This window comes from Pteronotus mesoamericanus, unplaced genomic scaffold, assembly GCF_021234165.1.
Source record: "Pteronotus mesoamericanus isolate MK-2021 breed Mesoamerican mustached bat unplaced genomic scaffold, CSHL_Meso_final contig_121, whole genome shotgun sequence".
Lineage (NCBI taxonomy): Eukaryota > Metazoa > Chordata > Mammalia > Chiroptera > Mormoopidae > Pteronotus > Pteronotus mesoamericanus.
Genome location: NW_026555046.1, coordinates 945,144 through 971,512, shown reverse-complemented (window position 1 = coordinate 971,512; position 26,369 = coordinate 945,144). Strand labels below are relative to the sequence as shown.

At 39.1% G+C, this 26,369-nt stretch overlaps 2 protein-coding genes across 2 annotated transcripts in view; one reads left to right on the top strand and one right to left on the bottom strand.

The window, feature by feature from the left end:
- FHL2 (four and a half LIM domains 2) overlaps positions 1-2,424 on the top strand; it is a 39,368-nt gene extending 36,944 nt beyond the window's left edge. Inside the window, exon 6 of the mRNA XM_054585784.1 lies at positions 1,771-2,424. Coding sequence (XP_054441759.1) covers positions 1,771-1,922 — 152 coding nt within the window. The 3' untranslated portion in view covers positions 1,923-2,424. The remainder of the gene's footprint in view (positions 1-1,770) is intronic.
- Positions 2,425-2,478: 54 nt separating this feature from the next.
- CUNH2orf49 (chromosome unknown C2orf49 homolog) lies at positions 2,479-25,668 on the bottom strand. Its single transcript, XM_054585769.1, has 5 exons — positions 25,523-25,668; positions 23,451-23,617; positions 19,344-19,719; positions 17,407-17,481; positions 2,479-2,852 (listed from the first exon to the last, which is right to left on the bottom strand). Exons 1-4 carry the CDS (start codon positions 25,619-25,621, stop codon positions 17,425-17,427), a joined length of 699 nt encoding a protein of 232 aa, XP_054441744.1. The 5' UTR covers positions 25,622-25,668; the 3' UTR covers positions 2,479-2,852; positions 17,407-17,424.
- Positions 25,669-26,369: the final 701 nt, after the last annotated feature.

Below are 26,369 nucleotides of genomic sequence, written 5' to 3'. Positions count from 1 at the left end.
ATATTTATCTCTCCCTTCTGCTCCCAATTGTTGATTTGAGTCCCAGTTTCCTTACCTTTACTATTGATTCCCTGTATATTTTTCTTCATTTCACTTTGCATAGCCTTTACTTTTCCCTCCATTTTGCAACCATATTCAACCATTCCTGTGAGCATACTGATTACCAGTGTTTTGAACTGTGCATCTGATAGGTTGGCTGTCTCTTCATCATTTAGTTCTATTTTTGAAGCTTTGATCTGTTCTTTCATTTGGGCCATATTTCTTTGTCTCAGTGCGCATGTTACGTAGGAAGGGGTAGATCCTTATGTATTTGCCAGAGCAGGGCAACCCAGGTTGCTGTGTTGTGACACTCTATGTGGGGGAGGGGTCCAAGAGGGAGCAATGCTGCTTATTTGGCTCTCAGCCAGCCTTTCAGTCACTTCCCCCTCTACCCACAAGCAAATTGGGCCCTTCTAGTGCTAAATTCTGGATGGGTAGGTTTGTGTATGTTCTAGAACCCTGTGGGTCTCTCCAATGAACTCTCCTGTGAGGCTGGGAGTTTCTTCCACTGCCGCATCCACCACAGATTTTTACAGCCAGAGGTTTTGAGGCTTTCTTTTCCCGCACTGGAACCATGGGTTGCGCAGTCTTTCTCGCGCCCCAGCTGTTCTTCTTGGTTCATGTGCACACAAATGTGGGACCGCCTGGCCCTCCAGCCACAGCCTTGCCCTGTGTCCTCTCCTTGCCAGCTGCCCATCTCCGCCCCTCCTACCTGTCTGGATAAATGTTTCTTCTTTAACGCCTTGGTTGTCGGACTTCCATACAGTTTGATTTTCTGGCAATTCTGGTTATTTTTTGTTTTTAAATTTGTTGTCCTTCTTTTGGTTATGTGAAGAGACAAAGTGTATCTGGTTATTTTGTTTTTAAAATGGTAGATTGAACAATGCATTATTTCTGGAAAGAATTCTTTGTAATTGGAATTCATGATCTAAATTTCATCAAAATCTATCCCAACTCTAAGATAATCATAAATTTGATTTCATTTTATTTCAAAGGGCTTGGCGGTAGTACAAACCAAAACTATATTGTAATAAGCAGCCAATTTACCCTAAACATTTGAGAAGAGTTAGTCATGAAACAAAAGGCAAGCATCCAAATTGAAATGTATTCCTAGTTTTTTTTTAACATATGATAGTTGTCTCTGCAGCCCACACATCATAAGCTGCTCTCACCTCCTAGCAGCCCTGTCTCCCAACCAGTCTCACTAGACCTGTAACTCTTCCCCAGCTCCTACTACCTAACTTCGTTTCTGTAACTAGTCTCATGGTAGCCCCTCTGCAATTAAGTCCACCCCCTGCTCTCACACCCACACATCATTTCTTTTGTGAAGTGTTTCCTCGACATTACAGAAAAAATTAACATTTTCCTCTTCAACTTCCCTTTTAAGCCTTCATTCATTAAATCTCAAAACAGTGCCAGACACGAGTGGAAGAAATCAGCTCCCTGTCTCAGTGAGTTTCATTCTGGTGGGAAAAACAAATACATGCACTAGGCTCTTTATAATTATAGTATTATATAGTTTTGGAGCCAGTTTATAGATCTGTTTCTTCTGATATTTCTGAGCTCCACAAGGCTGTGCATAGTATCTAATTTTTACATGGATCCCAGTACCCAGAAATCCAAACTTTCAAATGGATCAAACCAGTATTCCTTTTTCAGTCCCAGTGCTGAGTCTAACAAGCAATGTTCCCTTCCTCTCTTCATTTGGTGTTTTTTTTTCTTTGTTAATAGGACTTGGCGGCACAAAGTACATCTCCTTTGAGGAACGGCAGTGGCATAACGACTGCTTTAACTGCAAGAAGTGCTCCCTCTCCCTGGTGGGCCGAGGCTTCCTCACCGAAAGGGATGACATCCTGTGCCCCGACTGTGGGAAAGACATCTGAAGTCAACGCAAATTACTGCTTGTGACACACACAGATTTATGTATGTTCTTTCTCAACCATTGTGTTCTGGTTTCCACCAGCCACACCAAGACTTTCCTCTTGTGCTTCTCAATGATATTCATGTTTGTTTAAACTGTTTAATCCTTTGTACTAGTAGCTCAATCCCAGGGAAGGAGAAAACCCTCATGAAAATGTTAGGCGGGAAGATGGCTTTGAATTTTTATAATCAAGCGAGGCAAATCCAAGTGCAAAAATTCTTTTGAGTATCTTTATAAATGTATCTTCTTTTTTTCACTGCATATTTAATTTTTTATGTGCATTAACATGTCACAAACTTGAAAGTTTTCCAAACTACATAGGTAATGAAGAGTTGGTATTTATGACTGTGTAATGTCTTGTCAAGTAAGGCCTGCAGCAAGATTATATGGCTTACAATAAAGTTATCCAGGCACAGTGTGTGAAATAATGATTAAACATTGAGGTTCTGTGTATAAACACTTTATTGCATGTTCTACTGATCACTATCTGACATGCTAGTTCTAGTGAGCTGGGTCATTGTTAACTAAAACTATATCACACCTTTTATTTAAAAGCCTTCAGCACTATGGCCTCTTCCTTGCTACCTTCTCTTTGTTCCCCTTTCCCAAACTCTCTTTCTCTTGGAATTGAATACTCTGCACTTTATGCAGTTGTGGAAGCTCCAGAATATGAGCTGGTAACAATGAAATGAAGGCAGTGTTGGGGTCACTGGACAGAGCTCGGAGCTCTCCCATCGTCATGGATGTCACACTGACCTGCCTTCTCTTCCATAAACTGCAGGACTGCAAAAGGACACAAGCACCTTGAGGCCAAAGGTGACATCTTCTTCGTGAGTATATCGTCAACACCTGAGCAACTTAGTGCATACTGGAAGTCTTTCAGCAAGTATTTCTGAAAAGAAAGTAAAAAAAGAGAAAAAGAGACAGAATGACTGCTATAAAGATGACACTCTGAGTTCCTAATTCAGCAGTAGTCTGTAAAACCATTGTTGAAAGCAGACTATACAATTGCAAGCACTGAGCTGCTTTATGAAATAGGACATTGCATATTTCTCTTTCTGGATAGTAACAATGTTTTAACCTTTGGTGCTTAAGTTTTATAAGACAATGCAATATTATAAAATGATATCCTATGCAGCAGAAACAATCTGGTGAAAATCAAGTCCCATTACATGCTGACTAGGGATACATCAAGTCAATTTCTAAATCAGTGCTGTTATTGTGAGAAATATTTGATTAGATCTATCTCCAGGGTAAAGCAAACAGTGTTAGCAACGTAGATAGGGTCACAGATATGGCCCCCACATGCTGGCTCTGTGGCTGTGTTGAGGGAGGGCTCAAAAAGGGACAACGACCTCTAATAGCTTTTCTGTTGGGAGAAAGCTGCGACCTTAATGCAAGACACTTCAGATTCTCCTCATATGCCACAAGTGCCTTTCAAGCTGCTAACCTGGTGCTGGAGCTCAGAGGGAGTGAGTCTGAGAAAGTCAATCATATAAATAATTGATAGGCCATCATGCCAGTCTTCCACATTGATGAAATCCTACCAATTGTCCCCAGGATAGAGGAGAGTTAAGATGGCAGAGGAGTGAATGGAAGTCACACTGACCTACCAGGACCAACTTGGAATTAAAACTAAATTGTGGAGCAATCACCTGGACCAAACATCTAAACAATAGTGAGAGGGAAGCCTTATAACCTCGGACAGACAGAAGAATCACCTTTTGCACAAACTGGTAAGGAGTGCAGGGAGACTCTAGAAAACTGGCTGGGCACCGACAGGCAGCAGCGCCAGAGGGATATTTAAGTGGCCAGTTGGATTTCCCTGAGAAGAGTGGGGTCTGAACCATAGCAGGCATCTCCAGCCTACAGCACAAGAGCCAAAAAGTACATAGATAACAGCCAGCTGCAAAGAGCTGCAGGGCTGCTCTGCCAGAGATGGGTGGTTTGGAGATGCAAATAGTTGTTTAAAGGGCCAACGCATAAATTTTAATTTGCAGACACCCTTGGATCTGGCAAGGGTGGGGGCAGAGTGATCTAGACATGGTGGAGGACACACTGGAGAAGGAGGTTTTGGGGAAGAGAACTGAGGGAATAGCCGGCGAGATCACAGTGCTGTGCCATCCCCCATAGGGCAGTAGCTATCATGCTCAGGCAGACTACTCCCCTGAGCAGCAGCAGCATGAGAGGACACAATAGCCCCGCCCCCAGGAGGCTCTGCCCTTGCCCAGTGGTGCTTAAGCCTGATTACTGAGTACAGAGTGGCAGTCACAGATAGTAGATCCCTGGATAAGGGGGGAGAGGAGTGGTCTAGAGACACTTGAGGAGACACTGGAGATGGAGGCTTTGGGGAGAGAACTGAGAGATTAGCTGCAGGATCCCGGTGCTGACATCTCAATACAGCAGCAGCCATCTGGCTTGGGCAGACCACTCCCCTGCGTTGTGGCAGCATGAGAGGACACACTACCCCACCTTCAGGAGGGACTCTGCACCGCCCCATGGTACTTAAGCCTGACTGCTGTGTGCAGAGTGACTAGATTAACAACTAAAGGAGACAGCCACCAGAGAATAGATTCCTGGATCCCGAACAGCCATCCATCCAAAGGTCAGACGGGGCCAACATCTGACATCATCAGAGGCAAATCCAGAAAGAAAAAACAGCGGTCTCCAACCATAGAAGTTCACACCACAAAGTCAGGAAGTCAAGAAAGATCAATTTAAGAAGAAGTAAAAAAGAAGAGTCTCACATATAATGGGAAAAGAAAGAAACATTGCCTGATCAAAGGGAAAGGAGGAATCCCTAGAAAAAGAATTAAATGAAATAGGAGCAAGTAATCTATCAGATATTGAGTTCCAAACAACAGTTCTAAGGAAGCTCAATGAGCTCAGTGAGCTCTGAGAAAATTGCAAAAAACTATAGGGAAACTATGAGGAAATTACTGCAAACTATATCAGCAGGAGAAGGACATAGAAACTATCAGTAATAGGCAAGAAAAAAATGAATACAATTTCTGAATTGAAGAATACAGTAAAAGGAATCAAAAGCAGGCTAGATGACGCAGAGGATCAAATCAGCAAGCTGGAGGACAAGGTAGAAAAAAGCTCCCAGAAAGAGCAAGAAAATGAAAAAAAGACTTAAAAAGAACAAAGAGGCATTAAGGGAAATGCAAGAGAACATGAAACGTAGTAATATCCATATAATAGGGATACGTGAAGTAGAAGAGAAACAAGGAATAGAGAACCTGTTTGAAAAAGTAATGATGGAAAATTTCCCTAATTTGAGGAGAGAAAAAAATCACACAAGTCCAGGAAGCACAGAGGGTACCATTCCAGAGAAACCCAATGAGGCCCACTCCAAGACACATCATCATTAAAATGACAACTATCAAAGACAAACAGAGGATCCTAAAGGCAACAAGAGAGAAACAGGTAGTAACATACAAGGGAGCCCCGATAGGGATAGCAACTGACTTCTCAACAGAAACACTACAAGCCAGAAGGGAATAGAAATAAATATTCCAAGTAATGAAAAACAAAGGCCTTCAACCAAGACTGCTCTACCCAGCAAGGCTTTCAATTACAATGGAAGGTGAAATAAGGAATTTCCCAGCCAAAAGAAGGCTAAAAGAATACACCTCCACCTAAGCAGCACTGCAAAATATGCTAAAGGAACTGCTTAAGGAAAATGAAGAAAAAGAGTGAGAAAGTGAGGAACATAGACACAAAGGGAAAAAAATGAGTAAGTACCTGTCAATAAGAACTTTAAATGTAAATGGATTAAATGCTCCAATCAAAAGGCATAGGGTAGCTGAATGGATAAAAAACATGACCCGCACATATGCTTCCTACAAGAGACCCACCATATAAAAAAGGACCTACACAGACCGAAAGTAAAGGGATGGAAAAATATATTCCAAGCAAGTGGACAGGAAAGAAAAGCAGGGGTAACAATACTTATATCAGACAAAATAAATTTCAAAACAGAGGCCATAAAGAGACCCGAAGGACATTTCATAATACTAAAAAAAGAACCCATCAAGAAGACAGAAACATTGTAAATCAAGATGCACCCAACATAGGAACACCCAAATATATAAGGAAAATCTTGGAGGACTTCAAGAAAGATATAGACAACAACATGCTTATACTAGGGGATTTTTATATCCCACTGCCAACAATGGATAGATCTTCCAAACAAAATATCAACAAAGATATTGCTGCATTGAACAATGCTCTAGACAAAGGGACTTAACTGACATATATAGAAGCTTTCATCCCAAAGAAACAAAATACACATTCTTTTCAAATGCACATGGAACATTTTCAAAGATAAACCACATGATAGGACACAAAACAAGCCTCAAGAAAATTGAAATCATAAGAAGCATTTTCTTGGTGCACAAGGGCTTGAAACTAGAAATCCACCTCAAGGAAAAAACTCAAAAACATTCAAACTCAAGGAGACTGAATAGCATGCTATTAAACAATGAATGGGTCAATAATGAGATCAAAGAAGACATCAAAAAGTTTCTGGAAACAAATGAAAATGAACACATGACAGTCCAAAACCAACGGGACACAGCAAAGGCAGTCCTGAGGGAAACGTTCATAGCAATATAGGCCTACTTAAAAAAAGATAAACATTTCAAATAAATGACTTAACCCTACATCTTCAAGAATTGGAGAAACAACAACCAACAGAGACAGAGAGAGTAGAAGGAAGGAAATAATCAAGATCAGAGCACAATTGGATGACACAGAGACTAAAAGAACAATTCAAAAGATCAATAAATCCAGGAGCTGGTTCCTTGAGAAGATAAACAAAATCGACAAGGCTTTAAGAAGACTCATCAGGAAAAGAAGGGAGAGGACCCATATAAATAATATCAGAAATGAAAGAGGAGAAATAACAACTGATACTACAGAAATACAAAGGATTGTAAGAAATTACTGTGAACAATTATATGTCATGAAATTTGAAAACCTAGGTGAAATGGAAAAATTTCTAGAAAAACATAACCTTCCAACACGGAATGAAAAAGAAGCAGAAAGCCTGAACAGTCTGATACCAGCTGGTGAAATTGAAGCAGTAATCAAAGAACTCCCAGCACACAAAAGTTCTGGACCCAAAGGTTTCACAGGAGAATTTTACAAAACATTTAAGGAAGGGCTAAACCCTGTCCTTCTCAGACTATTCTAAAAAACCTAAGAAGAGGTAAGACTCCAAAACACTTTCTATGAGGCCAGCATCATCCTAAGTCCAAAGCCAGATAAAGACACAGCAAAGAAACAACTACAGGCCAATATTGCTGATGAACATAGAGCTAAAATTCTCAACAAAATATTGGCAAACTGCATCCAGCAACACATGAAAAAGATCATCCACCATGATCAAGTGGTTCAATATTTGCAAATCAATAAACGTAATATATCAAACAAACAAAAGGAAAGACAAAAATCACATGATCCTGTCAATAGTTTCGGAAAAAGCATTTGATCAGGTACATCATCCATTTATGATAAAAGCACTGAGCAAAGTGGGAATAAAGGGGGCATACCTCAACATAAAAAAGGCCATATATGAAAAACCTACAGCCAACATCATACTCAATGGGCAAAAACTAAAAGCTTTCCCACTAAGATTGGGAACAAGACAAGGTTGTCCGCTTTCACCACTTCTATTCAACATAGTATTGGAAGTCCTAGCCACAGCTGTCAGACAAGAAAAAGAAATAAAAGGCATCCAGATTGGAAAGAAGCAACTAAAACTGTCATTGTTTGCAAATGACATGACAGTGTACACAGAAAACCCCAAAGATTACACCACAGACCTTACTTGACCTAATAAGTGAATTTGGTCAAACAGCAGGATAGAAAGTCAATATTCAGAAATTGAAAGCATTTTTGTACACCAGCAATGAAATATCAGAATCAGAAATCAGGAAAAAAAAGTCTCATTTCCTATAGCAACAAGAAAAATAAAGTATCCAGGAATAAACTTAACCAAGGAGGTAAAAGATCTGTACTCAGAGAACTACACAACACTGAAGAAAGAAATTAAGGAAGACACAAATAAATGGGAGCATATAGCATGTTAATGGATTGGAAAAATTAATGTCATCAAAATATCAATACTACACAAAGCAATTTATATATTCAATGCAATCCTTATTAAAATACCAATGATATATTTCACAGATATAGAACAAACATTTATAAAATTTATATGGAACCATAATCAACCCCGAATAGCTGCATCAATTCTGAGAAAGAAGATCAAAGTAGGAGGAATCACAATACCTGACATGAAACTATATTACAAGGCCACTGTAATCAAAACAGTCTGGTACTGGCATAAGAACAGGCACATAGCTCAATGGAACAGAATAGAGAGCCCAGAAATAAACCCATGTCTCTATGTTCAATTAATATTCCATAAAGGGGGCAGAAGCTTAAAATGGGGTAAAAATAGCCTCTTCAACAAATGGTGTTGGGAGATCTGGATAGTTCCATGGAAAAAAAATGAAATTCGACCACCAACTTACACCATACACAAAAATAAACTCAAGATGGATAAAAGATGTAAATATAAGTCACAACACCATAAAAGTCCTAGAGGAGAACATAGGCAGAAAACTCTCAGATATTCCATGCAGCAATATTTTCACCAATATGCCCCCTCGAGCAAGGGACATAAAGAAAAGAATAAACAAATGGAATTTCAACAAAATAAGAAGCTTCTGTGCAGCTAAAGAAAACATCAGCAAAATGAAAAGGGAACCAACCATATGGGAAAATGTATTTGCCAATGATACCTCAGAGAAGGGTTTGATCTCCAAAATATGTAAAAAGACTCACATGACTCTACTCCAGGAAGACAAACAATCCAATTTAAAAAAATGGGCAAAAGACCTGAACAGACACTTCTTCAAGAAGGTCATACATGGGGCCCAAAGACATATGAAAGGATGCTCAGCATCACTAGCCATCAGAGAAATGCAAATTAAAACCACAATGAGATACTGCTTCACACCAGTCAGAATGGCCATCATAAACAAATCAAGAAACAACAGGTGCTGGTGAGGTTGTGGAGAAAAGGGAACCCTAGTACACCGTTGGTGGCAATGCAGACTGATGCAACCACTGTGGAAAACAGTTTGGAATTTCCACAAAAACCTAAAAATGAACTGCATTTTGACCCAGCGATTCCACTGCTGGGATCATACCCTAAGAACTCCCAAGACACCAGTTCAAAAGATCCTATGCACCCCAATGTTTTTAGCACAATTTATAATAGCGAAGTGCTGGAAGCACCTAAGTGCCCATCAATAAATGAGTGGATCAAAAAACTGGTACATTCACACAATAGAATACTATGCTGCAGAAAGGAAGAGCTGCTACCTTTCGTAACAGCATGGACAGAACTGGAGAGCATTATGATGTGAAATAAGCCAGGGGCTGAAAGACAAATACCATATGTTCTCACCTATAAGTGGAACCTAATCAACAAAACAAGTAAGAAAAATATAACCAACAACATTGAAAGAAAAAACAAACTGACAGTAAAGAGAGGAAAGGAGGGAAGAGGTGACCGGGAAAAGAAGGGGAAGAGTCAAATCAAGGAACAAAGGTCAATCAAAGGACCCATGGACAAAGCCAAAGTGGGGAAGGATTGAGGGTAGAAGGTGGTGGTGGGTGGCGCAGGGGAAAGTGGTGGCAGGAACTGGAGACAAATGTATGAGAACATTAAAAAAAAAGTCTATTGATATAAAGCACAGATTAAGAATGTAAAAATATATACAAATAAGCCATTACTAAAAATAAATGCAAAAAAAGAAAAAAGAAATGTTTGATCAGGTCTGAGACAGACCTTCCATAGTTATAGTTAGTTTGAGGCTTTGCTTTTTTTTTTATTTTAAGATTATTTATTTATTAATTTACTTCTGCAGGGATGGGGGAAGGGAGAAAGAAAGGGAGAGAAACATCAATGTGTGGTTGCCTCTTGCGTGCTCCCGGCCAGGAACCTGGCCCGCAATCCAGGCATGTGCAGCGACCCTTTGGTTTGTAGGCCAGCACTCAATCCATGAGCCACACCAGCTGGGTGGGCTTTTCCTTTTTTGGTGGTTTTGCCCTCTTCCATTTCATAATATAAAAATAAAAACATTCTTGCAAATGTGCTTTTCAAAATAAAAATGGCAGAATTCCAAAAAGAAATAAAGTAAAAACTTTCCAAATTTCATTTTAGAACGTATTACCCTGTTCCTTATTAAAACCACAGTTACACTAGAAGAACCCAACCTTCAATTACCCAACTTTTCAAAAACAATAAAGAGTTGGTGGCAATTAAGAGGGGGCTGGTGGCTCCATGTTACTAGCAGAAAAAAGCTAAATGGCAGGCTAGTCAGAAGTTTAACAGAGAAAACCAGGGAAGAGCTAGGAAGAGCTCTCCTGGGATCCCACTTCTCCCTGGGGCATCCGAAAGACTACGTGCATGGACTGGGTTGTACCCACTCAGGAGCAATCAGCGTGGACAGGGAGCAGACTTGAAAGCATTTTCCAAGCCATATACAGACCACTAGCAAAGATCAGAAGTTCTTATTAGCTCAAAGCGCTAAAGCAGAACCTCTGACCTGGCTGACCATATGTTATGGACATGTTCTAAGATGCAAAGGAAACTATGTTTAAACAACGAAAGGAACATATATAATAATTTTTAAAAAATCAGTGAACCTAGAGGTAGATCAGTAAAGATCATGAAATTTGAAAAACAAAAAAAGAATGAGAAATGATTAGAGCCTCAAAGAAATGTGAGCCACCATTAAGTGCACCAACATAGGCAAAATGGGAATACCAGAAGAGAGAGAAAAGGGCCAGGAAAATGTTTTAAGAATTAATGGCTGAAAGCTTGCCTAAATTTGATGAAAAACATTATCCAAGGAACTTGACAAAGTCAAAGTAGGAAAAATGCAGGTATGTGTACCCAGACATATCATAGTCAAAATGATGAGAAGCCAAAAATCAAGGGGAAAGTCCTGAAAGTAGTGAACTGAGATTACTGCCCCCACACCCACACCCACCTCAGGGGACTCTGGACCTAGAGACACCAAAAGCCTGCCTGGGCCTCCACCCCAGCGCCACCTATCCCCTCTACCAGAATCATGACTTTGAACAAATACTCTGGCTGTAAAATAATGCAGTTCTACGATAAGCCATTTTATGAACAAGGTCTTTTATTAAACTGTGAAATAAAACACATACATGAAAGTGCCTAAAATAAATGTTAGCAGGTAAAACTCAACAATGGAGATGGAAGTCAGAATAGTGGTCACTTCTTTGTGTGGGAAGGGACAGGCGGGAGCTGTTTGGAATGCTGGACATGTTCTGTATTAGGGTTGGCAACCTGTGGCACATGGGCTAAATCCTACCCACTGCCTGCTTTCCTTTAAAGAGCTGTATTGGAAAACAGCCATGCCCATTCATCTACACGTGGTGTGACCCACAAGGCCTAAAATTTATACTAGTTGGCCCTTTACAAAAAGTTTCCCAACTCTTGCTCCGTATCATGATCTGGGCAGTAGTGACAACACATACACACATACACGTGTATATGAATGTAAAGTCACTGAATTGTGTATTTTAAACTTTATACTATTTTATATCTCAAGAAAAATAAAAATGTGTTACACTTTTTATAGTTTTCTATACTGGACAGTTAATGTAAAGCTTATCTTTTTTTCTTTAAATATGGCAAGGAAACTTGCTTGATCTTTACTTGATTATTCTAATACATGAAGGCTTTGGGGGTCAGTCTCTCCCACCTGATGTTTCTGCTACATCTCATACTTGGTACGTTGTTTCCTGTATGCTTGGATAATTCTGACATGTGCTACTCACTGCCTTTATAAAATTATCTGTGGACATTTCCCCAGGCTTCAAAGCAGTGTCTTCCTGCAGAGAGGAGTTCCATTGGCTCTGCCATGAGCCTGATAGCATCACAGGCTAGCACTACTTCCAAGTCACCTCCTGCAATTCATTCACTATCCTGGAGATGTAAAATTTAGCTGCAAATTTGTATGAGGGCCTGCTTGATTGCTTACAGCTTCCATACCACTTTGTCCCTTCTTTGCCTTTCCTGTTCTTTCTTTTCTTTCACTTCCCCCCCACCCTCGTCAGCAGAACAGGTTTACTTCTAATTCACCTTTATCACATGAGACAGGTGCTCTTTGGAGTTATAGCTACTAGGTTTCCTATCTTGTGGGTTGCAGGGCTCAGTCTTCTTTACAACACATTGTTCAATAACACATCAAACAAAATGGCCTACTGTGCTCGGTTCTTGTGGTCTCTAGATTTTTGTCAACTCTTCGGTGCTTTTTATTATTTACGTATTTTTTTTACAGTGGGATGTGTTTTATTGAGATACGTTATAAGGGTAGCACATAGGGAGGGTATCTATAGTAAAGAACAATTCCAGCATAGGGTGACGGAAAGTAGTTGAGGGACATTCTACAAAAAAACTAACCAATATGCTCTGAAAGTGTCAAGATTATGAGAAATTTAAGAAGAGTCTGAGAAAACGTCACAGCCCAGATAAGTTTACTAAGTTATTATGAAGACTAAAGGTAAGGTGGTATTCTGGGGACAGAAAAAGGACATTAGGTAAAAACTAAGAAAATCTGAATAAAGTTATAGACTTTAGATAACAATAACATATCAATATTGATTCATTTAAACAAAGGCACGACATTAATATAAATCAGTAATGGGGGAAAGTAAGGAAACACTTGGCACTGCCTTGGCAGTATTTCTATAAATCTAAATTTCTACAAGGTTTGTATTTTAAAAGTTTATTTTAAAAAATTATGTAGCGGGGCAGAATAAATATAACAATGCTTAACTCGATTTGGTGTTTTTATATTTATAAAACTATCTTTCATCTAACTGATATTTTATAGTCTCCTAAGGTTTAATTATTAGTCAAAGAAATATATTTTATAATGGAAAAAAATAAAATGAAATGAAATATATTTTAGTCCTGACAATTTATCCAAAGCCTAAAAAACAAGACACCTAGTATATTTTACTAGAGGTAATAATTTTACTACTATACACTTAATTAACTAGTCTTGTTTCTATCTTTAGATTCAACTGACTGTTTGGTTAAGTCTGAATACTGCTGACAAACAACTTCCAATTTCACTTGGAACCAAATACAAAGTCCTTAACATGGCCCACCTAAGATTCTCCATAATCTGGCTTCTGCCTGCCTTCAACTTCATTTTATACTACCCTCCCCAACTAGTTTCACTGTTTTGAGCCACACCAGTCTTTTTGTTCTAAAAACCTATTAAAACTTGGGGGTTTTAATTTCACTTTCAAGTCTGATGTCTATTTTCTAGCTCTGGGTAGCAAATCATCCCCAACACTTAGTGGCTTAATAAACCCCTACTCTACTCTATTCACAATGACTCTGTGAGTCAGCTGTCCAGGCTGGTCTGCCCCGGACTTCCATGCAATTGGTCACCTACAGCTAGTCTGGGGATGGATGTTGTCAGCGGGGACATATTTTTCTAGCAAACATTTTCCTCTCCTGGCTGCAGCAGGTGTCCAAGTGTGACAGCATGAGCACTTGCTTGATCACAATGTACCACATGTAGGATGCTTTTCCTTAAAGCTTTCAGAGCTGTTGCCGCATAAATTTTCAAAGAGGCCTTTCCCAACCATTATGTTTAAAGTAATCTCTCACCCCACCTTCTGCATCCCTATTTCATGATTAAGCTTGATTTTCTTCCTCTCATTACAATTATCCATTATTGGTTGTTCACTTGCCTGTCTTCTCTTTAGGAGCAGGAAGTTAATTCACACCGTTATTTTTTTCTACCACAACACAGAAGACAATCAAGTATAACGATAATTAATAGAGCAGAGCACTTCAGTTAGGAAAAAACCACCTTAGTAAATATGTAAATGGAAATAAGATTTTTTGGTCTCTTTAGTCCAGACAAAAAAAATCAAGGATCTACTTTTTAAGTTCAAGGAAGAGGTTACCTGAGGCTTTTCCAAGTTAGTTAATTTGGAGCTTCACTATCCAATATTAATATGCCAGTTTAGAAATTAACTCTTAAGATTGCCTGAACACAAATAAGCCCTCAATTGAATCTCTGGTTTCGCCCAGTTAAGAAAGCTTACAAGAGATGAAGTTCACGGACTTGTTTCTATCCCTCCAAGTGTAGTGGCAGTAAATATGTCAGCCTTTGTAGCATCAGGGTGTCCTGGAAACCAGGCCACTCTAGCCAAGCACCCCTCTAAAGCAGGAAGTGGGTGGATTATTGGAATCACTCCTGAGCACCATCAATCTGGGTACAGGAGGTTTTACTATTAAAAAAATGACATCTTTCAATATAGTTTACTCAAATAAAAAGAGAGCAAGTCATTACAGAGTATTTTTCCATTTTATTTTTTTTTAAGAATGACAGACCTACTCAATTTTATTCAGTTTATTTAAATAAGGATACGGCTACTTAAAAGACTTTTTACATACAAAAAAATGTACATTGCAAGGTTAAACTTTCTGTACTGAATTACAAAATCTGAACAAGCATTTAATAAAACAGCACACTTAAAAAACATTATGATCATTTTGTAGCCTCTAAAAATCACTGAAGTTGCACAGTAGTGAGCAGAGGAAGCTCTTACATACATGTTATTTAATCTACTGGCAGTTTCACTTAATGTTTAAGTTTAAAAGGTCACTACTATTGAATGAGTCTCTACATCAGTTTTAGTATCATCTTTGAAAACTTAAGTCAACCAAAATATTATTTCAAATAATAATTACAATTCTAAGGAATTTTAATATTAGCAAAAATATTATGGCCTGTAGTAGTTGGACCAACTTTCCAAAGTGCCTGGATGCTGTCTAGATTAACAAAACTATTTTGGAAAACCGCACAGACTTTACAGCCATTGGGAAGCAATTTTGTGCCCTGGTGCCGCACAACATTGAGACTCTCCAGGACTCATGTAACAAGCAGTCTATGACCCCTCATATGTAAGAGGACTGGAAGTCAGCCTATCTTTACCCCCAGTGAAGGAGCAGAGCCAAGCAATATGACTTGTAAACCTAAGCCTGAAGCTTAGGATCTATAGAAAGGAGGAAGGAGATGAAAGCAAAGAATGTGAAAATATGGGAAAGGAAAAGGAAAAAGAGGGACAAAGAGGGGAAAGGAAAAATAAGACCACATGCCAATGGCAGGAAGTGATAAAGTGCCTGTAACTGTACCTTAGAAGCCACTCACTGACTCGAGTGACATTCACTTTCCTAACCCAATAAAAAAACTGGCTTTATTGGAATATAGAATCAAGAGCAACAATAGTAAACCATGTTAATAGGTATAAAGGATTTTGAAGTTGTTAGCCATTTCAATCAAGCCCTTCTCAACTTCAAAGCTTACCAAAGCAACATTTCCAAATATGAGATTCCCAACATTTCTGCTTCAGATCTCCATCATTCAGCAGCCTTCAGTATGAGGAAAAAGACACTGAAGACAAGCTGTATCTCTGTCCCTTGAGAAGGCACAGTGCTCTAAGATGTTGGTATATGTACACAGAACATCGTTTAGCTCTTCTTCACATTTCAAACTCAAAATAGCTCAGGAATATGCTGCTGTATGAGCATTGACTCTGAATGTTCATAATATAAACTTCAATTTGAAGCAACAATGTTACACAGTTCAGCTGTTATCACCAACCTACTTTGTAAATTAAATATACAAATTAAAAATTAATTTTGAGGAACTGAAAATAAGTTTCTACTGACTTAAAACTATCAAATGGACAATTCTCTCTTAACTGAGAGAAATGTGGATGAAAACGAAAGGGACAACTGACTATAAAATAGAATTTGTGACTCTACCCTAAAATCTGCACTTCTCAAAATTTCTCTCAACATAGTTATATATAGGAATACACTGTCCTTCAACAATATTATATATATCAGCCCTGCAGATAACTATATGTTTAACAATTTACCATAACTTTAGCAATCTACATAACACTTAGTATGTATCCTTTCTTTCTTTTTTTTTTTTTTATGTGTACAGATTTAGAGTCTGGCTGAAGTCAGAATGACTAAAACCTGCAGGGTTAAAGTTTTAGTACAGTACTTAACCTGCAAGGCTGAATTATTTTTTTTGTAAGGTTATTCAATAGCTGAACTAAAATGCTTGTTTTAACAAATATAAATAGGAATGAGATTGCTCAAAAAGCACAGAAAAGACAAACCCCAATTTGAAGGACAATCGTAAGGGAAAAAGTATAAAGTACTCTTGTACTTGGTTAGAAACACAGCAGAAAAGTGGACACTACAACTCACAAATATAAGATTTAACCCTATATTCCCAGTGACTTCAACTACGCAGTTGGAATACTACTACTTTAACACAAACACAAAACCTTACTAGGTATGTTTGTTTGACAGCCCTGTGAAAAGCTGTCCATGTTAAACCAGCAAGGACCATCGCCAACTGCTGCACTGACTTCTGACTTTAGTACCTTCTCCTCCTCCTCTCCTTGCCTATTCTGGATCACACTGAATTTTCTCCCTTCAATGCCACACTTCCTTTCCTCTTACATTCTAGAATTTCACCCCCTTCTTCCTGTTCACTAAACTTTCTGCCAACAGATACCACCTCTAACGTGATTGCTATACTTGAAGATTTTTAGTCAGCCTCATTGAGATCCTAGGAGGGAGGGATGCATGAGCTCACAGAATGAGATCAGACTGCTCATGTAGAGGAGGAGGCAGGGCTGCTGCATGACAAGAATGTTCTAAGGGTGGACCTGGGGTGACATTGATTAGTCAGCCCGTAAGAAGTCAGTTCTGTCCTGACTTCAAGGAAGGGAGCAATAGCAAGCACTTAAAGAATAGCAGTTTTATTTGTATGTTCTGAGTAGTTTATTAGCAGCACTGAAAATATACTTTCATTGGTGAACCTTGAGGATGAATCTGGCAGTATTTACTAAAACGCTGTGATGAACTGCTATATTCTTTTGCTTGGGAAAGGAAACAAAAATTGTTAACTTCTGAAATATTTGAGTTTTTAAAAAAATTTCAAAGTTCTCCAAACATTGAAAGAGACTAATGAGAATAATTCCTAAAATTCATCGATGCTTTATACCAGACTTGTAGTTTACTGATTTAACTAAGGTCAATATGAATGACTTATACTAAGCCATTCATTTAAAAAGAAATTCTTTCCTCATCAGGGAATAAAAGGCAATTTTCTTTTCTTTTAAAAGAAGGCAGGCAGGGAGAGAGGGAACGGAAAGACTATTTTTCTGGACCTAATTTTAAACCTCTTAAGAAAATTTCAAAATAATCAAGATCTCTGCAAATACTGTCAATATATGAGAACTTGTTTGAAAACTACAGCTACAGTTATATTTACATTTTTGGAAACATTCCTTCATGGCCATGTAACGTGTTGTATCTTCCTTTTTGCTTCTGGGGGCTTCAGGCTATTCTGAAAAGACATAAACAGTAATATGTTAGAGAATAACTGAAATGAACATTTTAAACCACCAGGGTTGAATACTGACATATAAATGGTAGATCGCTGCTGCCATCAGGTGGGAAAAGATTTTAGGAGATTAGCTACCATTTTTCTAGCTGTGGTTCTCAAACATTTGCGTACTAGAATCACCCAGGGCACTTACAAAGATGTCCAGACCGGAGTCTTACCTCAGAACCAATTAGATTAGAATCCATAGACTGCAGGGATGAGGTGCTAATGTTTGTTTAATTTTTCTGGAAGCTCCTTCAGGGGATCCACTATTTCCTCCCTGCCATGTTCTCCCTCAATCACAATCCAAGATCTTAACACGAGAAAAGATTGCTTAAGAAAAAAAAAAATCAAGCCTCTGAGAGTAATGATTTCCGGAGTAAAAAAATGTTTTCTCAGAGACTGAAAAAAAAAAAAAATCCTTGAAGTCCATTCCATATTGTAGTATTTGAAGTGGATTCTTCTTCCCACTCCTACTGACACCCTCCTCCTCTTTCCCACAAAGGTGGCTGAAGTAAGTGTGGAGGGAGCATGGTGTCATAAGAAGTGCATGTTCTGGAGCCAAACAGACCTGAATTCCAACTGCAATTTGGCCGCTTATTAACTCAGGAATCCTGGACGTTTATTTAAATTGTCTAAGCTTCTGTTTTCTCATCTGTGAAATGAGAATAACTATTGTGCCTACTTCACAGGATTGCTAAAAGGATTCAACAAACTAATATAAGAACTTAGGATTGGTCCTATACACAGTAGCTTTCTTTTTCCAGGGCCTACTATTTTAAAATGTTTGAACTACCCTGAGTTTTGATCCCTTTGACACATAACTGGAAGATAATAAAGCCAAAGAGTATACTACAGAAATGTGCAGGGTTGAATGTTTGTGTTCTCTCAAAAGTCAAATGTTGAAACCTAACCCTCAAAGTGATATTTGGAGGTGAGGCCTTTACAGTTATTAGGTCATGAGGGTGGAGCCCTTATGAATGGGATTAGAGCTCTTATAAAAGAGCCCCCAGAGGACTCCCTAGCTCCTGCCAGGTGAGGACACAGTAAAAGACAGCTAAGAACCAGGAGGTAAGTCCTCACCAGATACTGAATCTGCCAGTGCTTTAAACTTTCCAGCCTCCAGGACTGTAAGAAATATATATTTGTTGCTTGAGCCATCAATGGTACTTTGTGTTAGAGCAGTCTGAAAGGACTTAAACAAGGAATAAAGTCTATAAAACTGCTGGATATTTATATAATATCATAATTAAATTCTAAATAAATTGTGTAACTGTATCAAATTTGCCAACATATAAAATCCAAGCATCCAAATGCTTAAGTATAGTAGAACACAACATAGTAGATTCCCCTGAACTGCCTCTATACCTCCAAGTGTAGAAATATTTGAGGGGCAGGGGAAACAAGTGGTAAATCCTAAAGACTCTAGTGTGGTTTTAAGGAAGCGCCAAACAAAGATCAGGTTCTACAATGCCACTTAAATGTGTGACCCTGCACAAATTACTTAACATGCTGAGTCTTGCTAACAAAAGAATGTCTTTCTTTTAGCTCCAAGATACTGAAAGGATCTGAACGAGGAAAATCTAGTTGAAGTGTCTAAGAAACTTTTTCTCTTTACACATTTTAAGCAGGAAAAAAACTATACTTTTAAAAAAAGCATTAGTTTATCATCATGGATTTTAATATTCTATGGTTCAAACACATGAGAAATGAGATGTAAAAATAGGACAGATCACGTGAGGGTAGAACAGCTTGTAGCACAGCTGACTGCTCAGTGATATCACTTCCATTTCTTAGGAGCATGGAAACTGTCCCACACTCACCACAGCCTCAGCTTCTTCTTTAGGAGCAGCTCGCTTTAACTTCACAGGAGTGGTTCCCACGGGGGACAAAGGCAGCAACTTCACAGGACCCAAAGGGCTTTTCCTATGTGTTAAGTCATGGTTCTGTTTAGTGTCATTATGACTGTGTTCCATTTTATTGTTCATAGGCAAATCCGAAGACAAGATAAGGGTTGAAGGACTTGAAGAGGAATCTGATAATTTTCGAAAGGCATTACTGGTAAAGCTTGCCTGAGGGGGAGGCTTGAGTCGATCATTATCTCCATTGTCTGTCTTTTTCACTTTTATGCTTGTACTTGTTGAATTTCCATCAAACACAATGAGGGGTCTTTTCTTTAACACATCTACAGCGCTACTCCTGAAATCAAAGAGAGGCCGTTAGTGAAAAATACCATCTGGAATGGCAAAGCAGTCACTAGAATACTAAGTTAAAGCAAACAATTACCAAAAAAACCTTATTGATAGAGAAATCTAAGTAAAATAATTCTCTAGTGATTTATTGACATGAAATTTAAAGGTAGCTTAATTATATGCACAAGAGTTATTTTTAAAACATCAATCTACCAACTAACCCTAGAACTTAAAACAATTTCCTATTAATGAAAAAAATTTTTTTAATTTTTAAAAATCACCATCTTATTAATAAAGTTATTTTGATTATGTATTATTATTTTGAAAGCCTAATAAATTACAAAACTATTCCAATACCCACTGAGACCTTGCTAGTCTCTGATTCCAGAACAGGGCACTGGAAGCCGCCCATTCCCACCGCAGCGCTCTCTATCTCTGCAGTGTATCCACTGTCCATCCCAAGCTTGCCATCCTTCCCATGTACATAAAGACTTAACAGCACCTGCTGTGGTCCATGAAGGCCACCTGAAGGCACAGATCATGACAATTTTTAACATGTCATTCACAGAGTTTAGTATAGGGCCTGCGGCATTGACAGATGAAATATTAAACAACAAAACTATACCAAGACTACCAAAGTGGCAGTCTATGTACAATGATACAGAACATTCTATTCCATTCATTAAAGTCTCTGAAACCAAGACATTTTCCTTTTTTAAAAAAAATAATATAAAATTGAGGTGACACTGTTTAACAAGGTCATTTGGTTTCAAGTGTATATATATCACCATGACACATGGTCTGTATACTCCTACCACCACCAAAGTCAAATCATCCTGTCCCCATCCATTTGACTCCCCTACCCACTTCTCTCTGGTAGTCACCATCCTGTTGTCTGTCTGTGTCTCTTGAGTTTCAGTTTTATATCCCACATGAGTGAAATCATATAGTTCTTAGCTTTTTCAGACTTATTTCATTAACATGATATTCCCAAGGTTCATCCATGCTATCACAAATGGCAGTTTCATCTTTTCTTATGGCTGAGATGTATTCCATAGAATATATGTACCCTATCTTCTTCATCCAATACTCTATATCAAAGGACACTTTGGTGGTCTCCATGTCTTGGTCACCATGAATAATGCTGCAATGAACATAAGGGTGCATATATCTTTGTGAATAAATGTTTTCAAGTTTTTTGGGTAGATACCCAGAAGAGGGATTGCTGGGTCATATGGTAACTCTATTTTTAGTTTTTTGAGGAACTGCCATACTGTTTTCCACGGTGATTGTACCAGTTTACACTGCCAACAGCAGTGAATGAGGGTTCCTTTTTCTTCACAACCTTTCCAACACTTGTCATTACCTGTCTTGTTGATAATAACCATTCTAACAAGTGTGAGGTGCTATCTGGTGGTTTTGATTTGCATTTCCCTTATAGCTAATGAAGTTGAACATTTTTTCACTTATCTGATAGCCATTTGTATGTCTTCTAGGGAGAAGTGTCTCTGTTCAGGTCATCTGCCCAAATTTTTTAATTGGACTGGCATTTTCTAAACTAACTGTAACATTTGTATAATTTTAATTTTAAAATTTAGCAAGTCTTCAGATCTAGCTTCAGAACATCTAATTTCTACTCCTAATCCTAAAGATAATAAAAGCATTCATTTGTTCATTACAAATTATACTTCAAGTCAAACAAGAGATTTACTTAAAAACCTTTTAATTAAACATGTCAAAAGAACTTCAGGAGGAAGAACACTTCAGTGTTCCTACTCAAAGTGTGCTCCAGAGACCAGCAGCATCAGCAGCACCTTCGGACCTTGTAAAAAATTCAGAGTCTGCCTTTTAATCAGATCCCAGGTGACTGGCCAACCTCACCAACTTTTGAGTTGCCACGGACAATCATTTGGTAAAGATGAAAAGTAAGCTCACTATACACTCACTGCCATTGCAGAAGGGAAACAGAAGGACTGTCAGTAGGATGCATCTGCGTGTGGGAGTTCAATCTAAGATTCAAGAGGCACATCCAAGTTTGAATAAAGATCTGGTCCTAGCTCTCTGTAATCTAGGACATGTCACAATATTTCTCCAGAGCTCAATTCCTTTAGAGATAAAATAATGAGCAATTCAACAACACCTGCTGAACTCTTAACAATCTTCCAGCTTTAATACTCTGATACAAGAATCAAATTGTCATTTTTAAAAATAGAGCCAAAGATCCTTTCAAAACGGCCTAAAAAAAGGTATTGTCATATGAAGTAAAGTATAACAGGACTGAAAGCTCTGCTTAGGACAATGTACCTGAATATACAGATAAAAAGAAAATACTTTCGTAGTAAGAGTCAACAAAAGTAAATTAAAGATACATACAGCATAATCCATAGATTTAGGAAATTAACACAGTACCAATATGCAACATCAAGCTAAAATAATACTCAATCTGAACTGAATGTGTCCAAAAGTGATACTGTACATTTATTTACTTTTCAAAAAATTATGAGCATACATGTTGCATTCTTCAACTACTCTACTCCTTGGGAAATAATCTCCCTACCTATCATGAATTTTCCTTCGTTCTCTGTAACTAGAGATTAAAGCCAGTAATTAACTCAAAATTAGCAATCCCCTTCACTCCTGCCCTCTCACACCATCTTCTTCTACTGTCTCTAGTGCACTGCCCTAGTACCTTACTCAGGAAATTTAGCAATTAATCAATAGCACCACTTGCAATAAAAGAGACAAAGGAAAAGAAATAACTAGCCCTCTTAAGGGTCTTTGGATACTCTGTCCTCGTTAACTAACTACACTGATCAGTCAAATGTAGCTTGAAAGGGGAACTTCATTTGCTTGTTGTTTTATAAACAAATGAGTCTCTTCATTGATATATTATTCAAAGCCCTTAAGAGTTTTACTTAATTCCATTTTTTTCCTCACAATTCAGCATATGCTGTTGGCTTTACCCTTAAAAATACATCCAAACTCCAACCACTTCTTACCAAGTCCACTACTACCTCAGTCTAAGTCACTACCAACTATTCTCTGGATTACTGCAGTCTCCTGATTGGTTTCCTGTTTCCCCTCCCCCACCTTAAATCACTTCTCAGCACAGCAGCCAGCATGATCCTGTTAAAATGTACATCAGATGGTGTCATCACTCTGCTCAAAATCCTCCAGTGTCTACTCATCTCAACAGTAAAGCCAAAGTTCTCAAAATGACTTACAAAGCTCTACGTGATCTGACAATCTCCATTCATCCCCAATTAACCTCTTCCCTCTGCTCTTCTTTGAGTCTCTCCTCTCTCGCCCTGGTGGGCTCTTTGTTGGTGGTGATACGGTGGGCACACTCTGACCCCAATTCTTGTATTCTGCCTGGAATGCTACAATAGCTTGCTCTCTACTTTCTAGGTCTCTCTGTTGAAATGGTATTTCTCAGTGAGGTTGTCTCTGGCCAATTTCCCTAAAACTATAGTCACTATCACTGCTTTCCTTTCTCCTTAGCATCTATCACCATGTAACATACCATATACTTTACTTAACTTTTATATTATGGTTTTTCCAATTAAAATATCAGCAGAGAATTTTGTCAGTTTTCTTCATGGTATACATACAGTGCCTGGTGCTCAATATATAAGTTGTTGAATAAATGAAAATTTTTTAACCTAAATGTACCTGGGAGAAAAAGATAAAAGCAAAAATTATTTATATAAGATAAAAACAAGAACCACTAAAAAGTACCTTTTAGTCTCATTTTTTAGCTCATGTTGTTCTCTTTTCTTTTCCATCATTTTCCCCCATCTATTCTTTGGCAAATTTCTCTGAGGCAATGGTATTGCATGCTGAACATAAAGATCAGTAAGATTATCTTTGTTTATTCTTATGTCATTTTCAACAGCTATGTTCTTCTGTGGAAAAGGAAACAAAAGTAATTTCAAAACAACATCCTTTTTTTTAACACAACCAACTACCTACCTAACAGGGCAAAACACTGCTGCTTAAATAACAAGTTACAAAACCACTGTCACAATTAGACATGTGCTTAAGGGTCCTATATAACACTGAAAAAGCAGTATAATAAATGGATTAAGCTCTGTAAATATTAGGTTCAGCCTCATCTTAAAGACAATGGTTGGTTGGACAAGGGCTGTTGTCCACACATGTTCGGCCAACAGATCAGGCAATGAGAGCATTTTCATTAGCATCATCCTAATCAATGAAGGGAACTGAAAAGGAGTAACTGCCTAGAGAAACCGGACAAAAGAAAACAATGATAATGATTATATTATGTCAAAAAATGTTATCAGAGTAGTAATACCATGATCAGATTAGTGGGTGGGAGGCCTAACCCTGTATATTATATCTCATGTTTCTTTAATACTGCTTCTTAAATATAAATACCAAGATTTCAAATGGCCCTGTGCATGGAAATGCAGTTGCCTTACGGATGATGGTACCGATAACAGTACATCATTAAAACCTGTCCCTCCTGTCTTCAGTAGCTTCCAGTCACTGCCCTCCCCATCTAAATCACCTCATGCTCCCTCATTTTCCACTCTGTTCTCAGCATCATGAAAAACTACAGCATGAGGCACAGGGCTAACTCTACAGATACAGAGTTTGGATTTATGAAGGGAAATGAGAGTATGGGTCCTGGACTGCAATTCTGAAAGGCTTGGAAACATTTGTGTTTAGTAGAACTGATAAAACAAATACAATCTATGATAAACTTCCCCCACTCCCTTTTTCCTTTCAAAACTTAAAAGTACAAATTGTACAATGTTTCTCTCCTATAGGAGATGATCCTGTATTATCAACTTTCACCCTGTACTCACTCAGAGATATGTGGAAACCCTGGAAGTTCTCTTAGACATTCTCAGAGAATTCACTGGCAGGTTAGCTTGGGAAGCACTACTCAAGGGCAGAGGTAGCTGAACTAGCAGCATGAACTTGTTAAAAATGCAGATTTTCAAGCTACACCCCATACCTACTGAACGGTCGTTTGGGGATGAAGCCCAGCAAGCAATATGTTTTAAGAAGCCCTGGGTGACTCTGCTGTACCTAAAAAGTTTGAGATACAAAGGCGAAAGGTAACTGACATCATTAAAGTAATCGACTGAGCGGGGCCTGATGAAATTAGACAGAGTACAATACTGAAAGAAAACACTAGAAAACCAAAACGTGCTACATATAACCCCAAGGAAATGGTCAGTAATTCTCTACTACTTTAAACACAATTGACCAGTTTTTTACTTTTTTTTCGTCTACTATCAGAGGCCACAATAGCTGAAAAAGAGCAAACGCTACAGAGCCCGGAACCCCGAATTCTCCTCCTGGCTGCCATCAGTTACCGCATTTACCGATGGGGTGACCTTTAATAAGGCACTTCACCTCTCTGGGACTCAGTTTCCTCATCTTTAATCGAGGTGAAAGTGTGGATTTCTCCGATGCTTTCCAGCCCTGACAGTTCCTGATGACTGCCCTTCATTTCCGTTCTTCTATGATTCTTCCCCAGTACCTCTCTTCCTCGGGCCCTTGCTTGCACACAGGCCGCGGGGGTCTGCTAGACTCCTCTTTGCGAGCCATCCACAACCCGAAAAGATGACTATTAATTCCCAAGAATTCCTGATAAGCTAAGGACATCTCTTTTCCGAATGGGGGCGTGGGGGAACAAGGTCGGTCTGCGCGAAGAGTCGCAGAAACCGGACGGGAGGAGCGACGGCGGCGGGTGTGTCCGCCTCCAGATGATACTTGGGGCCGACTTCGACCCCTGCACCTCTTCCAACCAGGCCCACCCGCCCAGGCGGCCCGACCTGCTCCAGCGTGAGGAGAAGGAACTCCTGGGAGAGCAGCTCCGGGTGCAGCAGCAGCTCCGAATCCGTGAAGCTGCGACCGCCCACATCGCCCGCCATGGTCGTCGCCAGGAGACCCCGGCAGGCTACCCACAAGGCTCCGCGAAGAGTTCGGGAAGTGACGTTTGGACGGGGACTCAAGTGTGTCGTCACTGTAGGGGAGCCGCGCTGCGATCCTGTTCGCACGACGTGGGGCGGGGCTGGACTGGCCCTCGGGACATACTCCTCCGGGCGAAAGAAATGAAAGGGTGTCAGCCGAGGAAACCGGTGGCATTTCATGTCTGGCGGGAAGAGTGGAGAAAGCATGGTTTACGGGACCGGGCACGATTGGTCGCGTTTCTTGTGACGTCCAACTGAAGACGCCAAAACGGATTCTAAGGACAGTCTCGCGGGCAAAAGGCAGAGAAGACAAACGTTAACCTAAATATGGCGTTTTGTCGTATTTGAACCTGGTTACATTTTCTTTTTTTAACCTGTTACACCATTTGTTTCCTAATCCTCCTTTAATTTGCTGCAAGGCCACGGGCTTTAATTCCCAGTGCCTAGGAGAGTAGGCACTCAGGTATTTGTTCCCTGAAAATAATGCTCTGAACCTGCTCACGTGTGAAAATAACTGACAGGACGACGGTGGCAACAACCACATGTTTGTTAGACATTTACTGTGTCCCAGGTACTGCATTTTATATAGATCTTTTTCATTCCTCAGAACAGCTCTATGAAATAAATAGTTGTAGAATGCTTATTTTTTAAGATGAGGTGACTGAGGCATGGTATAATTTGAGGACGTAGCAAGACTGACATTCAAGTA

Bases quoted from the DNA above. Each gene is read 5' to 3' on its own strand.
- CUNH2orf49 (XM_054585769.1), bottom strand. From the start codon at position 25,621: ATGGCGGGCGATGTGGGCGGTCGCAGCTTCACGGATTCGGAGCTGCTG. The intron at 23,618-25,522 runs GTCGGGCCGCCT...CCTTTTCCACAG, and splicing joins TTCTCCTCACGCTGGAGCAG to AAGAACATAGCTGTTGAAAA. The intron at 17,482-19,343 runs GTGAGTGTGGGA...ATGTCTTTTCAG, and splicing joins AAGAAGAAGCTGAGGCTGTG to AATAGCCTGAAGCCCCCAGA.